General features: G+C 44.0%; 1 protein-coding gene across 6 annotated transcripts in view; it reads right to left on the bottom strand.

The window, feature by feature from the left end:
* UBAP2 (ubiquitin associated protein 2) overlaps nucleotides 1-16,777 on the bottom strand; it is a 1,669,217-nt gene that overhangs the window by 1,528,588 nt on the left and 123,852 nt on the right. For all 6 annotated transcript variants that reach the window (XM_085628825.1, XM_085628795.1, XM_085628777.1 and 3 more), the window contains exon 2: nucleotides 449-582. In XM_085628825.1, the coding sequence (XP_085484951.1) occupies nucleotides 449-541 (93 nt within the window). In that variant the 5' untranslated portion in view covers nucleotides 542-582. The remainder of the gene's footprint in view (nucleotides 1-448; nucleotides 583-16,777) is intronic.

Raw genomic sequence — 16,777 nt, 5'->3', positions numbered from 1 at the left:
CAGTTTTAATAAAGTCTTGGTGTCCTATAATTAATAGTCACTGGAAATTCAGAATTATATGTCCAGCTAAAAATTACTTCTAGCTGTTGCCTTGTGTAAAACCAGCATTGGCCATTTTAATTGTATACCATGTATAAACTACAAGCACTTTTTTATTAAGGTTTCATTTCATATTTAGAACTTTGTATAAACATACCAATAAAGTAAAAAGCGATCTTTTATGTAAAAGTACTGACTAAATAGCAAGTGCAAAGGAGTACCCAAAAAAAAAAAAATCAAAATAAAACACTACAGTGTTGTACAACATACTGAATTTAATCAGATGGCTTTGATCATGTTAAAATCAAGAACAGCTTTCGAAGTATGCACCTATGGGAGACATTTGAGCCACTTTTTCAAACATTTAATTAAATATTTACATTTAAGATCAACACTGCATAATAGCTACCTGTACTTGTTTCTGTGGTTGTGCCTGTGGAGGTGAAATTTGTGTCTTCTCCCGAGTGCCCCGGGAACGTTCATTGCCCACCGAAGTCATCATATACAGTATATACAAAACAATGTATGTACAAAATAGAAAATCTGGAAAGAAAAAAAAAGAAATCTCACTAATTGAAATCACACACAGTAAAGTTATATTAAAAACAAAAAATAATTGAACAGCTGGTCTTCACGCCAAATAGTTAAGATTTATTAACAAAATGTCAATTATAAAATCATAAACTTATTGAATGCTGGCAGAAGAATCCTATGGGCAGAAGAATCCGGTGGGCAGCATGTTTGGACATAAAAAGTTACTGGGAAGCATTAGAGATAATGACCATATCGCAAGACTCTAGTATGTCATCACCCACGAACAGTGACCTGCACTTTAATACCCAGCACGTGGCAAAAGAAAACGTCAAGACTTTAAAAGCAAGTTTCAATCACGAAGCAGATTACTCTAGAGTTACATCAGTAACTCTTATGATGCACCCCTACAATTCCGATGCCCACTTCACTCAAAACCAAATATATCAATAAAAAGCATACTTCTACCTTACCCTGTGCAGCACTCACCTGCTTTACAAAGCTAGACCACGTTTTAACCCCCCTAATCCAAGATAAAAATCAAAAGGACAGGAATCTACATAACAAACCCAGAGCGTGACTAAACATTACATGCATGCAAACTAAGCAATTAGCAAATGACATAAAAAGCAAAAATATACAAAGCAGGCCATCCTGGAAAAATCAGGCATGCTGAGGGCGTGGCCTGACTCAAGATGACAAGGGACGCACCTCCTCGGAGCTCTGGACCCCAAGGCCTTTCCCTCCGCCATCTACCGCATCGGGGTTTCAATTACGCCCCTCTGACAGTAGAATAGCGACCCGAGGCCTTGTGGCCTCGGGGAGACCCACTCGTCTGTGGCGACCCTTCTTAGGTCAGCAAGCTGCGCCCCTGCCTTGGGCTACAGGCAGACACCGCGCCGTCACAATCTTGCCTGGGCTTCAAGAACCCAGCGGCCAGGGCCCACCGAGCCTTAGGGCAGATCAGCCCTGGAAATCAGTAGAATAGGCCTTGGCAGGTCAGCACCCCCTTCCTGCATCCTCCTCTGGTGTGTGACTTACTTTGCGGCTACTGATCCAGTGGGCTGCCGACTGGCTTTGTCTCAGACAGTCCTGCGACAGAAGGGGAGGGCCTATCCTGGCGTGGTTGGCGAGGCGGCCTCCACTTTGCCTGCTCCAGACAGTGTCACGGGGGGGGGGGGGCACCGCTGGGCCCTCCTTGCCATTCTTGCCTCTACCCAGATGGTGTGTGGGTGCCCCAGACGCTTAGGGCCAGTGGGCCTTGGGCTACCTGGGTCCTGCCGAATCATTTGGGCCTGGGGCTTTTGAGTTCTGCTGATCTCCGGGCTCTGCTGTACTGGCTTTTGACTTCTACTTGCAGGTCGTCGCCCCCACCCACCCCTCCTATACCCCTCCTCCCCTCCCAGACATGCCACAGTCTGTGAGGGCTGCAGCTTGAGCCTCTGGAGGGCTGTGAGAGAGGGCCACCTGCGGAAGATACCCTGTCATGCCCCGAGGCAGATCCACCAGAGCTACATCGGGAACTGCGGCTAAGACATCCGTCACCTCCTTGTGGCAAAATGCGAACTCACCGACTATGGATTTCTCCACAGAAAAGGTGGATGCACCTGCAGCGACCACCTCTACAGCTCCCCTCACCCAAGCCTACATGAATAACTTCCTCAACAAACTGCGAGTAGATACCGGCTCCCTTAAAACGGAATTTGATTTTGTGGATGCAAGATTTAAATGAGACATCGATGTTCTTGGCGAGATAGCCAACGATATGGGACAAACGCTGGATTCCCGGACAGAAGAGCTGCAGGCCCTATGACACAGGACGGGAACCTTGGAAGACCAACACATTGACCTCCAACTGAAGCACAAATACATCGAAAATCACAGTCGGAGGAATAATCTTCACATCAGTGGCAATCCGAAGGGAATGGAGGGCCCACACTAATAGGGGAGATCAAGGTGCCATTGACCAATAGCATTAGGGTGGCAAGAACGCTGGGGTGCCCCAATTCCCCTCCTGATAGACTCACCAGAGCACATTTCTATGTTGAAAAGGAAGTGATCCTGCAGGTTTCACAGTAAAAGGGCAATCTGTACCACAGGAACGTTCCCTCAGTCATTAAACGTCGGAAATTCAATATCCGCTACCAATGGGGCCATCCTTTTGCTATCATCTTTGAGTGGGAGGGCAAACGCAGAGTCCTGCGATCACTGAAGTAAGGCAAATGAACATCCAGTCAGCCTTGGAGCGGGATGACTTGGTAGCCGTTCCCACCAGACAGGCCGATCCAGCGGCCTTTGCGGTTTACTGTGGCCTCCTGAAATGACTCTAAACAAAGCAGAGACCCCCAGTCTAGTGAAGCCAAGGAGGACATTATTCAGCACCTGCGAATCCGGAGGCACCCTTCACACCCTCCCACCTCAGCAGGATTTGTCATGCCCTCTCCGTCGACAGGGTGCTGCGCAGCAGCCTCCTGTCACACGCCGCATTACACGCACACAGCTGGCTACGACCTTTGTTGCGGACCTTTGTTGACAACCAGCCTCCCCTGCTGACTTGGGGACCTAGAGGTCAGACTACAAACTAGTGGTCTCCTGGATGGGCGGCGAGCAACGTCATTAACCCCAAACTGCCTCTCTTTAGCTGTACATGTGGACACAGACGCCGCCGAAGTAACCCAGTAATGCATTGCTGGCCCTGGCCATTGTGGACCTACACTCCCTGTCAGCCTGTCCCGTGAACACAGACTATTTGGGATTGACTTCCCCTGGTCAGGAGATTTTGCCATGCACTGGCCCCCTTCACCTCTGAATTAACTGTTAAAGCCCGGTTGGCCGGATATTGTTTTACCCAATGTACACTTTTTTTTTTATCTAGGTTGCATGCCTCTCTGGGGGTACCCACCCTCTCTCATCACCTTGACTCATCATAATGCTTGTCCCGACCAGCTGGGACTGGGTTGCTCTTCGCCGTCCCACTTTTTCAGCCCACTTACTTGCAACACCCCACGAGGTCGGACCCTGGCTCATTCACCACTAGCAGCGCCATCTCCTTCCCCCATTTTCCCCCCCCACTCCCCATCTCCATCCCCAACTCCCCATCCCTCCCCCAATCTCCCGCCTTCCAGCAGGCTGCTTACTCACACGGGTACTCAGCCCTAACCTCTAACGCTCCCACATGACTACAGTCACCGGCGTGAAATTCCTTACACTCAATGTGTGAGGGCACAACTCGCCTAATAAAAAGAAAACAAGTGTGGTGGTATCTCCTCCAACAGAATGCTGATGTGATTTTCTTGCAGGAGATGCACCACCTAAAGCAGAGCACCCCGTATATGGCACATCCCAATTATCCCATCCATCAGTGGGCCTCTGCAACTTCTAAAACAGCCAGAGTTATTTTCTGCAAGGTCTCGTTCTGTTCTAAACCCCTGTGGGTGGTCCGGGACAGAGACGGCAGTTTTGGAAAGCTTACTTTACAGTGTGGTTCATGCCCCTCACACTCCTGAATCCATATGTTCACAACCAAGCAAAAGACGCATTCCTTTTGACCTTACTTAGGGAACACCTGTTATAATAGGGTGGCGATATAGTCCTGAGAGGGTAATTTTACTTGGTCTGGGATCCTTCTCTAGATCGCAGCACATCCTCCTTCCAGGGAACCAGCGCTATGTAGGCAGCCCCTAAGTGCCAAACAACCTGCTGCCCCACACCTCAGCCCAATGGTTCACACGCCCTCGCTTTATCACAGAATAGACCACACAGAAGGGAAATTCACCCATATTTGGCGGCCTCTTCTCCATAACCCTTCCGTTTAGAATACAAATGACTTACGCCACCTAGACTTAAAGCTCTCCAACTCTTTGACTGAGCTTCACCTCTTAGTCGAACATCCTGGTCACCTCTTTCTCCCCTGCGGACCCCATCCCTTAGCCCCTTCAGGGTTGTGAGACTCCATCAGATGGTTCTCTCTAACCTAGTATGGTACAGGCCTGAGCGTAGTTCGCAGAGTTTTGCTATGCGGAACTTCACAAAGTTACAAAAAACTCTGCGAAGTTCCGCGAGTGGCGGAGTGCAGTGCAAACTGCAGTTTGTGCTCGTATTCCTGCTGCTCGGGTAGAAATTCTACCTGAGCGGCAGCTCGCGAACTTACCATTCACGATCACGTACTTACCGTGCACGATCGCGAGCGGGGAAAAAAAATCCCGCTGCACATCGGAGTGCAGAAAACTCCGCAAACTGAGCAAAGTTCACCGCCCAGGCCTAGTATGGTACGCTTCTTGTATTGTGCACGTTTTTTGGTTCATCTTTTTTCTTTCTGTTACGTTGTTGGAATGGGTGGTTTTCCAACAGTGATGCAGTGGTACTTCCATGCTATGCCTATACTCTATGGCTGCCCTATTCTTATACGTATAGTATGCAACTGCTTTCATCAGAAGTGGCGGCTTTGGTTAACATAGTGTACTGAAATATTGCAGCTTTGCTGCGTTCAAAGCACCATGGCATTCGTTATGGTCTTTGTAATTTTTATCTCAAAAAAAAAAATGGTCTTGCAAAATTAGACGTGGAGATATTTAGTGCTTCCATCTTTACAATAAAGGAAGGCATTTGACTATGAACCGCTAAATGTATTCTGAGCTCAAAATATTCAAAAGGTAAATTAATCAGAGCTACATATATGCATTATTTTCAAACGTTACTAGCTTTTTCTACATATATTATGCAACGGTTGGGATAAAGACGACGAGGAAAAGATGCACTTAAAAAAGACAATCCGAACTTAATTTGGATTCGAGTAGTTATTTTCACAGGATACTTAGCATTACAAAAAATCTCAGAGTATAAAGAATAGTGATATACTGAAGTCCTAAGTCAATGAAGGAATTGTCAAGTTAGCTGGGTTTTGGCAATCCTCTCCTACTCTGCTAAAGGCAGATTTGAAGTCACTGGCCAACGAGAGAACATGTGACCCCATCTCACAGGTTCTAAATGAGCTACACTGGCTTCCACTCCAAAGCAGAATTAAATAGAAGATCTACAGACAGGCAAACAGGGTGATTCACCAGGGAAATCCACCTTATCTGGCTAAAATGTCTTCAGCAGACAAAAGGGTTGTGGAATAAAGAAGCTGCAGCTGAATGGAAACCCGAAATTCAAACCTCTCTGGCACTGAATAAATATAACACAGGAGCTGCAACCAAATCTTTGGAATGGTCTTCTCCTATAAAGAACTCTACCTTTCTTTCGGGAACTGCCAAAGAACAGTGCGGTCTTCATCTGAAATATTTACCATCTCTTAAAGCCTATCTGCTTCATCAGTTTCATTTTTGGCCATTTCGTGGTAAATAATATATTTCCACTAACTTTACTGTTTTCTTTCAGAATGCCCACTAAAATATTAATACTTCGAGGTGATGCCTTTAACGTGCAGCTACGCTTTAAAAAATGTTAAATACTTAACATACTTTCGCAAAAAAATCGATATGTTCAATTATTTTCAATGAATAACAAAATATAGCAAACAACCTTTGGAAAAAATAAGGGAACAAGATCGATTACAAACCGGTTGATTCTATATGGCAGATGCTACATGGCAGATGTTGAGATTGCTTCCTCGCTCTAGCCAGACTAGTGTTTGCTACATTACCTGGCACTGAAAACAATGCTGATGACATCAGCTCATTTATGACGTTATAATGCTGCATTTTTTACGAGAATTCATCGGGACAGGCAAAGAGGAAGTTACAAGCTTGTCCTGCAGAAAGCGTGAACACAAGTTTAGCTGGCTTTACAACGACACTTAAAGCTATTTCTTGAATATTAAAATCGATCGGTGTTTAAAATCAAACGCAAATTAAATTGTATACCCATGTTTTGTAAAAAAAAAAAAAAATGTTTTTTTTTTTTTTTTTTTTTTTTAATCAAAAGTTGTGTCTTAGTTCTGACCTAAATAAAATCCCATCGGACGTTCTAAACAGTCGTTCCACTTACAACAGGTTTACAAAGCTTATTCACAATGCATTTATACAGCTTCCGAGATCTGTGTCGTGCTAATCCAAGTGGTCCAGTCCATCACCCATGACGCTCGATAAAGGTAAGGCAAGAGAGCCTGGTCATATTGTTAAACGACATCCCGGGCTGGGACTATTTTCAGCGATTGAGATCATACGAAAATTGGGTTCTAACTTTGTTGGAAGCCAGCAGAGGGGCTTTCAGCTGTTTTTCAAGTAAGTGGAAACGGATGCTGTCTCATGACACGAGTTAGGAGAACGTGTTCTGATATACATCTGGAGAAAGCAGCAGAAAACACACCAAAATTCACCATATAATCCAGTGAAGACATGTATAAAATAAGCATTAGCAAAGCCAATATATCTCGCCGTCCCTAAGCCTTTCTGTAAAAGTTGTTACCAACCACATCTTAGTTAAACGTCTCCACCGGATGCAACGGAGCCTTCTCCACCTTTATTTAAAGGAAATAACTGGGCTGTAGATATCTCCTCACACCAGGACCCTAGTACGACTGTCCCAGCTGCACTGGCCACAGTGATGTACTCGAGTTGTAGCTTCAGCAGCGCTGACTTGCCCTCGTGTCACAGAGTGGATCACTTTAGCCCATCCCAGCTTTTGAGCCACAATCGCAATGCTTGCTGAAACTGTAAGCGCAGATGTGCGTAACGTTGCAGGCTGAAAAAGCAACAAAGGCTGGAAGCCCCCCTAAGGACGAGGAGCCACTGCACAATTATGCTGTAGATGTCCTTAGAAACTGTCTGCATAAGCCTTGTTGCGATTTTCCAAACTTCAGTGAGATCACCGACGTAACATCTTACTGCAGCCAAATACAAATTCTCCCGGGCAGACGGAAAAGCAGGGGGTGGGGGACAGGGGCTGACAGAAAATCACGGGATATAGAAGGGGCCTGTCAGACTATACCATAAAAACAAGAGCTTTATATGAGCACCAGTTAGTTACGTTACATAAGGACACATTCATTTTTGGTAGGCACAGGGAGATTACGTGATTTGCCTAGAATCACACGATGTTGAGCCGACGCCGAGACTAGAACCTGGTTTCCCAGCCCCAAAGTAGTCAGCTCTGGCCGTTAGGCCACATCCTCCCTTGAGACACACTGTGTTGTGGGTGAAAATCTCATGTGTTCAGAAATGTGACCCGTTTTCTCTAGCACAGAGACAGAGGCCACTTCAATACACTACTAATTTCAGCAGATACCGATACAGAGCCACAGGGTGATAAACAGCTTTGTACGGATCGCAATTCAGGTGGGGAGCTTAAGTAAGGGAATGGGAGGGGGTAACAAGGAGGGCGGAGAGAAGAAAAAACGAAGAGTTGGCGGGGAACAACACGGAGGGCATGGGGAGGAAAGCAAACGGAGAGGAGCAAGAACAGGGAGTAGAGTGCAATGTGGTGCTAGAGAATATAACCACAGGAGGGTGGAAAAACAGGGGCAAAAGCACAGGAGGGTGAGCGCATCAGAGGGAGTCAGAGAAGCACACAAGCAACAGGGAAGGAGAAGCACGAACACGGCAGTGGAGGCAGCACACGAGGGACACCGATAAAAACCACGTACTCTTGTTGAGTGCTTAAGCAAATAGAAAAAAGTAGCGCCAAAAAACAACGCGCAGTGGCCATGTTCCAGGGAAGAGCGGAATGCCCCAAGGGGTAGGGCAGCCTACGGCAGCTGACCATTAAGAAACAAGCAAATGCGTGACAATGAAGCCTAAAGGCTGCTATACAATTTTTTTGGGGGGGCTGGGCGCTAGTGGAATGTGCAAGACAATGGTACGAGGTTATAGTTATTACAATGTTCCAGTACTGCAAGCACAGTTTAAGAGGTCACCTTGGAATGTATGGAATCTCAACAACAACATTAAGTAACAACGCCCTCACAGGGAGTGGGGGCAGGGCCAATATGGGAGCAGAGAAGGAGCAGATTTATCCTCCTTCATTCAGACCTTTAAAATTAGCAGTACTGCTGCCTGCCTGGGAAGTGGCAACCCAGGAGCAACAAAGGGCTCACCAAGAGAAACACAACAGGAAGCTACAGAACCATGAGCACAATCGATTGCCCCAACAAACACAGAGCCGCAAGAAGCAGCAAAATGTTGGACACAGAGACAAGCCCAACAGGGATAGCCGGGCAGCTGCCTTGCATTCCTGGGTCTGTGCGGCTGGTGAGAGGTAAATGTTGGAAAACAGTGACCAGCAGCAGCAGACGTGAAGCACTTCACAACCACCAACAATAAAAGTTACAACTTGGCGAAGTGTCCAAAAAAGAAAAAAATAAGACTTTTCAAATTAACAACTTAAATGTATTTCTTGAACAGATCAATACAATATTAATTTCATTACTTCATTTTGCATAATGTTTGTAACGTTACGTACGTAACATTACATCCAAAATTGTGTTGCTTGTTTAAATGTTATTGATGTCACACAGCCAAACAATTTCAAAGTCACTTTCTTTTTATATGAAGTACAATAATTGGTTTCGTTGACGTTGTACAACAAACACATGTTTCACAGCTTAAAATGAACTGCAGCTTCTTCAGGGCTTAATCAAATCTCCCCACAAGCTAAAAAATTCTGAATATCCTTCCAAAGACATCAACAGTTCTCTTTGAGTTCCACATCACATTAATTCTTCCAGAACAATCAGATTATAAAAACACTATACATCACTTTTAAGAGAATCCATGGTCTCACGAGCATCTGGTGAGACAAACATGTAGGGGCGATGGGGAAGATCAATAGAATGAATTATTAGTTAATAAAGAGGAGCAGGGCATTTAACCAGATACTAAAATTCAGGATCATGAATCGGTGAATTTTGGATCTTTAAGGTAATTGGTGAATAAAGTATTGGAAAAGCAACAGATTCTTGTAAGTAGTATATATAGAGTCTTTCTTTATAACTGTACTAGGAACCAAAATACAATTTCATATGTAAGGGACAACAGGAGATCGACAATTTGCTAGGGGCAAAAGATATGAGGCAGCATAGCCTTGTTGTATTTATGTCCAATATGATTACATGGCAGTAACCACAAGGTACACAGCCAAACCAATTCACAGCCTCAGATACAAATGACTACATCCAACCAACCTGCATCTACACACACTACAGATCAGTGAATCTTAAACATCCTTGCAATACACAGCCCCATTAGGAGTACAAACAACATTGATGTAGATTGGCTCAAAGTACAGAGATTAAGATAATGTGAGACCCAGTGCAAAAAAAGGTGTATCCAATTGCTGAAGACCACATGCCCACCACTACTGTAGCTAATAAAGAGCTATTGTAGCACACTGTGTATTTCACCTACACAGATGAGGTTCAACACCACCTGCTGGCCAGTAGATAAAAAGAAACACTAACAGACAGTGAGATTACCGTTTATGTGTGGATTACCGAGAAGGTCTAGCCTCTATGGTGCAGGTAGTGGCTGTTTTTCCTGAACTCAGACAGATCAGCCACAAGCCACAATATAATCATCAGTAAATTTGCAACATGGGTTTTGGAGTTGCCTCCAAGGAAAGTAGAAGAGATTATAGTGCCTTCCACTTCTGCGGTAATCTAGGTGTTTAATGTGCTTCCGCAGGGTATGAGAACATGACCAACCATTTTCCACAGGATAATAGTAGAAGTTCCTCAAAATATAACCTGCCATGGAAGAGTCATACAGTATGTAGATAACATCCGGATGAACAGTGAAAATTCAGTATAACACCGGTCTCATTTTCCTGAGGTATTGCAGGTGTTACCAGCATGGTGGTCTACTGATAAATAAAGACAAATTGATACTACGAAGTGCCTTAGTATTTGGGCCTCACAATACACCAAAAAGGAAGCTCCATTGCACAACACGCGTTGCTAGCTTTAATAACGCTGCCCCTACCCCCATATCTTAATGACATTCAGTCAGCATTAGAAATATTGGATTTTCCCCAGAACATTAACACTTGTTTATTCACTATGCTAAACCCCTGTATGTAAAGGTTACATACCTATAGTCATATTTCTGCACCGTAGGAATCGTAATTGTAGACACGCTCTGCCTAATTTCCCGTTGCCTGCATGGACCCCTTAACACCTTTTCACATAATGTTTTATTTTTTAGTTTATCATACCAAGTTAATTAAAACCGTTGCATGTACATAAATCTCAATAAAAGACCCAAGCTAAAACAGACAAAAGAACTAGTCATATGTTCTTTAAGAACCTTTATAAATTGAGCAGATAATCAGCTTGGACCATCAGACAACTTGGGCAATAAAACCCAGTTGAGGCAAACAGTCTAGGAGATCGAACAAAGAGCACAAGTTCCAAATATTCGGAGCAAAATTTCTATGTTAAGTGCTTAAAGTACTATAGCAATTTCAATAAATTATGAATAATTAATTTTTGCCGATTAATTGAAAATATTGAGGCAAGTAAGGCAAATGTCAGACACATTTTGGAAAAGAGCTCACAGATCCCACAAAACAATGGTAACATCGGTCATACATCAGGTCGCAGCCATAGGAACATTGATAAGGGCCAGTTGGTAACTGTGGAAGCAGCTTGACCGCATGCTACAATAACCTAGTTGTACTACATGCAAACTAAATATCGTGACGTTTAGAAGAGTTATTACTGCAGGACGACAGGACATAAATTAGCAGGACCCTTAATGCAAGGCGTAACAATTTTGGCCTCACGGGTTAAAAGAGTAAACATGTACACAACAAATGTGAAACTTGGTTAAAATGACATAGCAGTGTTATAAATACATGCTAATTTCTTTAAGAATTTCAATGTTAGACTGTCAGATGCCATTTTCCTTTCTGAATGCTGAAAATATTGTAGAAAAAATGATTAACTTCTTAAGGTTACATCATCGGTCATGAAAAAAACACTTTTCAGAGTGAATGAAGATAATAATGCAGCCCGATATGCTTACATTGAGAAAGGTGAAAAATACAGCCTATTCCTTGAAGGACCATGGAGGAACCCCTACCCACGACGGCTTATACAAGCAGTTGCCTGTTAGTTCTTTTTTCTTGCTCCATCAGGCAGGATCCTAGAACACCTTTTGAGGGTTTCACACCTCTGACAAAAAAACTTCTCCAGTCAGGAAGGTTTTTAAACTATTTTTACTCAAATTATTAACACCCCCCTGTTATTTTTTTCCCCTGGCATTTACTTGATCAGAATTCCTTTCCAGCTGTCCTTTTTATGGAAAGAAGGCGGCCGCATTTGATGCACACAAAGTCCGTCTTGTATGCCCGTCTCCATCGCCTCAGGGTAAAGGCTGTGGTATTTATATATATATATATAAAAACAAGCATTGGTAAATGCATGAGGTTTAGCCTATGTGATTATTAATAAGCTGTTTGTGCAGGCGAAACCCAAAAAAAACAGATATCCAACTTGATATAAGAGTTGGCTACCGGTACTCTCAAACATCTACAGCAATGTAAAACATAACGTTGTGCACGTGTGCCCGAGTTTAATCATGCAATAACCTCATATTTAGCTAGGATGCAGAAAAAACATGATTCCATCTATATAGAACATGGGTATGTAGTTCAACAGATGGTTGGAGTAGTCTAGTAGTCATTGCCAGGCATTCATTTCTCCATAACTTGAATATCCAATGCCCACATCACAAGAGATTATTAAGCATAGAACCAACGACCCTCACCATGGGGGGAGGGTCACTTGCATGTTTCAAATGTATCCGGGACCTAGCAGATGAGATCTGCTTTCCTGAAAGCCACACCAAACAAGCATTAGCAAAGGAAATGGGTATGGCCTTGTCCAGCTACTGTATTGTTTAGTGTTTAAAAATATTTAATGTAAATATGTGCCACAAAAATGCAAAGAAAAAATAAAACATGCTGCCTAAATGTAGGAAATGCTTGCAATTAAAATTTTAAACAAAAAAATAACTAGTGAATGTATTTTTAATAGTTTATGAGTACTTTGTAGCAGGGAGGTGTACTTAGAACAGGTACAGAAACTCATTTAGAGGCATATTTATGAGAGGATTTGCATTGCACTTGCACCACGCAATATGATACAAGCGCGACAAGCACAAAATGTAAATGAATCCACGCAAGGCCACCTTGAGTGGCTCAATAATTGTGGATAGCGCAAAAAAAAAAAAAAACATCGCTGTGTAGTTAATCTGCCTGAGAAAGCTTTCCATGGGTGTTGAGCCAGTGTTCCCACACAACTCCCATGGATTTTGACGCATTCCCCGATTAACCAAAAGTGGTAGACTGGGAATGCACCAAAAATATACGCCTGCTCAGGCAAGACTTAACAAGGAAAAATATTTATTTCTCCTCGTTACTTCCTCTTTTACAAGTGCCATCATTGAATGTACTTGTGGTTTGCTCATGGTACAACTAAATAAAATATTGTCAAACAATGTTTTTTTAAACATTAACATTAATTTTTTTTTACTTTATACTCTTATGTGTACTAACAGTATGTCAAGTCATTTAACTTTTCTTAGCTCTGTAAGATCTAATTATTCAGCTGCTGTGGCTGACATTTTCTGTCACTGATCAGAGTTGTGCATGAAATGCTTTCCTTAGAGTCCCACCCATTTACAAAAGGCTAACTTAAATGAACTGTTGGTGCGTTTTTCTTCTGACAGGACTCAAAAGAGCACACTGTTCAGGCATACTCTATCCCTCATTAGGAAACTATCAGCTATTAGTAAGTTTTGTAAACGTCAGAAGCAAAAATTGATTGTTGCATCACATGGTAATTTTTTTTTTTTTCTTCTCCACGGAGTTTTATATAGCGCGAACTTGACCCGAAGGTATCGGGTATCAGAGCACTTTACATAGCACTTGTTGAGTTACATGAGGTCACATTCATTTTTGCTAGGCACGGATATTAAGTGATATGCCCAGAATCACAGGATGTTCAGCGTCATTGCTGAGACTCCAACCTAGTTCCGAAGATTCGAGGTCGACCGCACTAGCCGTTAGGCCAACTCCTCTCCTTAGAGAAGCTACTGAAAGGGAACACTACTACGTTTGGGAAATGTGGTGTGTTTAACACTTGCCTGTTAAGGAAAATGTTAAAAAGTATAAATTGCGGGTTGCAAAGATTTTGAATTTTTCTGAGAAAGGGAAATTCGTTAGGAGGGATACGGATGTGAAAAAAAGGATGCTGAAAGCAGCAGGCATTTGATCAAATCTGATTGCACGGCCTTTTATAAATTACACTGCTTATGTATTTTCGTACAGTAAGGAGCATTTTTTTGTGTCCCACTGGCAGGGCAGTTTGAAAGTGCAAATACAAGATAAGTAGTGTTCAAAAATGTCAGATGTGGTTTAAAAACTACTGTTGAAATCATTTTCAGTTAACTGGACTCTGCACGTTAGTATGGCCACAGGCCTTAAGACTTGAATAATTTGCTTAAAAATGCTAGTGAATCAGTGCTCGCATTTGTATGTAACAGATAACATGCACTGAAACTAGTATATACCAAGACTGGCATTTATAAAGGACTGAAGTGGCTAAGAGCTGTACTTTCTACATTTTGTCACTAGTACACACATTCTACAAAGATAACAAAGGCTCAGACTGTAGCTGAAATGTGCAATGATGTGAAAGTGGCAACCTAACACTAATTCTCGTAGCAGCCTAGTGCTTCAGGTATTGTACTGTTTTACACTGCATTTCTTTGTAGTGTTGTGTTGCCTTTTACTAATATGTAAATTATTCAGGCAGATAAGTTACCAGCTTACATTTGGAAACCAAGCACCATGCAATTAAAAAGAGCAACTACAGCACTTTCATTGGCGTGACAATAGTCTCACTAAAACACTGACAGTAAACGTAAAGAGCTAACTAGGAGGGTCACTGAAACTAAAAAGCCCCGGCAAGCCCGCTGCACTTTTTACCCCCTGAGCTCCAGAGCCTTCACTAGAGCGTGTGAACTCTTTTTAGCGGTAAACAGCAATTACAACGAGGCTGTATCATGCAAGTTGTTAAATCGCATGCATAACAACGCATGTGATGTAACGACTACAACCATTACAACGCAAACCATTATATCGCATGCCCTTTTAAAAAACACATGCGATGTAATGGTTATATATCGTTGTGAGAAAACTGGTCTGTTCCGTTTCATCACAATGACGTGCACCGCCCCTCTGTCGACACTGGAACCAGGAGAGAGGAAACACGAGAAGAGAAACGCAAGGGGGATTGTGCTTGGGGTGGGGGTTACTTTTTAAGGGTAATGGGTAGTGTCGAAGTAGTGTAGTGTAGGGAAGTGATTAAGGGTAGTGTCGGGGGGGGTCGTGCAGAGTAAGAGTGTAGGGGCCGGACTGGGGGTCGTGCAGGGGGGGGTAGTGTTTTAGGGTAGTGTTGTGGTGTTTCTGTAGTGTAGGGTAGTGTTTTAGGGTAGTGTCAACGGTCATGCAGGCTAGTGTTTGAGTGTAGGAACAGACTGGGGGTAGGGTAGTGCATCGGGTAGTATTTTAAGGTAGTGTGTTCGTGTAGGGTAGTGTCGGTCGTGCAGGGTAGTGTTTTAGGGTTTAGAGTAGTGTCGGGGAATTCGTGTAGCGTTGGCGTGTTGTGCAGGGTAGTGTAGTGTCATTGTAGGGAGAGGACTGGGGGTCGGGGGAGGGTTGTGCAGTGGAACATTAGGGATTAGGGTAGGGTAGGTTGGAGTCACATGCCTTGGCGTTACAATGGCATGCGTGGTAAAGGTATAGTTTCGACCATACTATGATCTCACATTAGGGGAGTCCCCCACGCATCCAGTCCTCCACATGATCCTGCGAATGAGACGGGGTCGTCACCTCACCACCTGGCTGTACAAGTCCATCCGGGAGTTGACACCCCATCACTGGAACCCCTTCGGACCCTTTGGGAGGAGGAGGTGGGACGGGCGTTTCACGACAATAAGTGGGAAAGGGCACTCGATTTCCCCAAAAAAGTGTCTAGGAATACCCGTTTCAAGAACATACAATTTTACATTATACACAGGGCCTACTTGACCCCAGCACGCCTGCAGCGTTTTTATCCCGATACAATTTTCCTCTGTCCCCGCAGTCAGGCGCAAGACGCAGATTTCCTCCATATGTGTTGGACGTGGCCCGGATATCCAGACCTACTGGTCAACTATCCACGGGACCCTCCGAGATCTTACGGGGCTGCCTCATCTAGACACATGGGAGTGCTGTGCGCTGGGAATAATGGGCCGGAAGAAATGGCACAAAGTGCCCATACGATTGGTCTCCTTGGCGCACCTCCTGGCTAAACGTTGCATAGCTATGTATTGGCGTTCCCATATGGGCCCCCCACTAGCGGCATGGAGGGGGGCAGTGCTCAAGTGGGCCGCGGCTGAGGAGGATGCCCTGCGAGAGGAGGAAGCGAAGGACATACGTAAAACCCGATCTCCTTGGAGGGGGCGCTATTGCTACATCAACTTAAACAGTCCCAGTCCCCAGTTGATCAGGACGCGAATGCGACACCCCTACCGCTACGCAGTCACGCGCGATACAAACCCACTTAGATGAAGCTTCCCCCCCCCCCCCCCCCCCCCAACGCTTCACACCTACCCGGGAGCGGCTAGGCTCCTATCCCCGCTGCTCCGTTGCCCACACCTATGCCGCATGTCCGCCTGCATAATCATACCCTCGGCCAGGGGTTCCCACTGTGTTGCTTCACAGTTACCTGACGAACCGCATGTGATATGGTCCGGCTGGCCCCATTTGATAGTCCATGGACAAACCCTAGTTTGATCTCCCCCCTCCCTGGTTAGTTCCTTGATATGGCAAACACCTGTTACATCGCATATAACTGAAGTAGAAGTAATTATAACTGTCACGATGGATATCACCTGTACTAACAAATGCCAATAAAAACAAGTTTAAAAAAAAAAGAAAAAAACAGTGAAATTCCGCCGTTATAGTTAGTTCAGCTAACTATAACTCGGTCCCCCCGCAACGCACTGCTGATGACGTCACATATTACATCATTCACGACATGGTAAGTGACATCACTGATGACATCATCCAGTGACTTTCTCTAAAGTTTAAATAGGTTTTATATTATATCCCAAGGTGTATTGAAGAATGAGTGGGTGTATAAGTGCCTGGATGGAGGATTTAATAGGTGCATGACTGACTGTATAAGTGAGTGCTTAAATGTGTCTTACTGAATGCATGG

This window comes from Triturus cristatus, chromosome 2_1 (assembly GCF_964204655.1).
Source record: "Triturus cristatus chromosome 2_1, aTriCri1.1, whole genome shotgun sequence".
Lineage (NCBI taxonomy): Eukaryota > Metazoa > Chordata > Amphibia > Caudata > Salamandridae > Triturus > Triturus cristatus.
The sequence above is the reverse complement of the archived record's forward strand: the minus strand, read 5'-3'. Positions and strand labels throughout refer to the sequence as shown.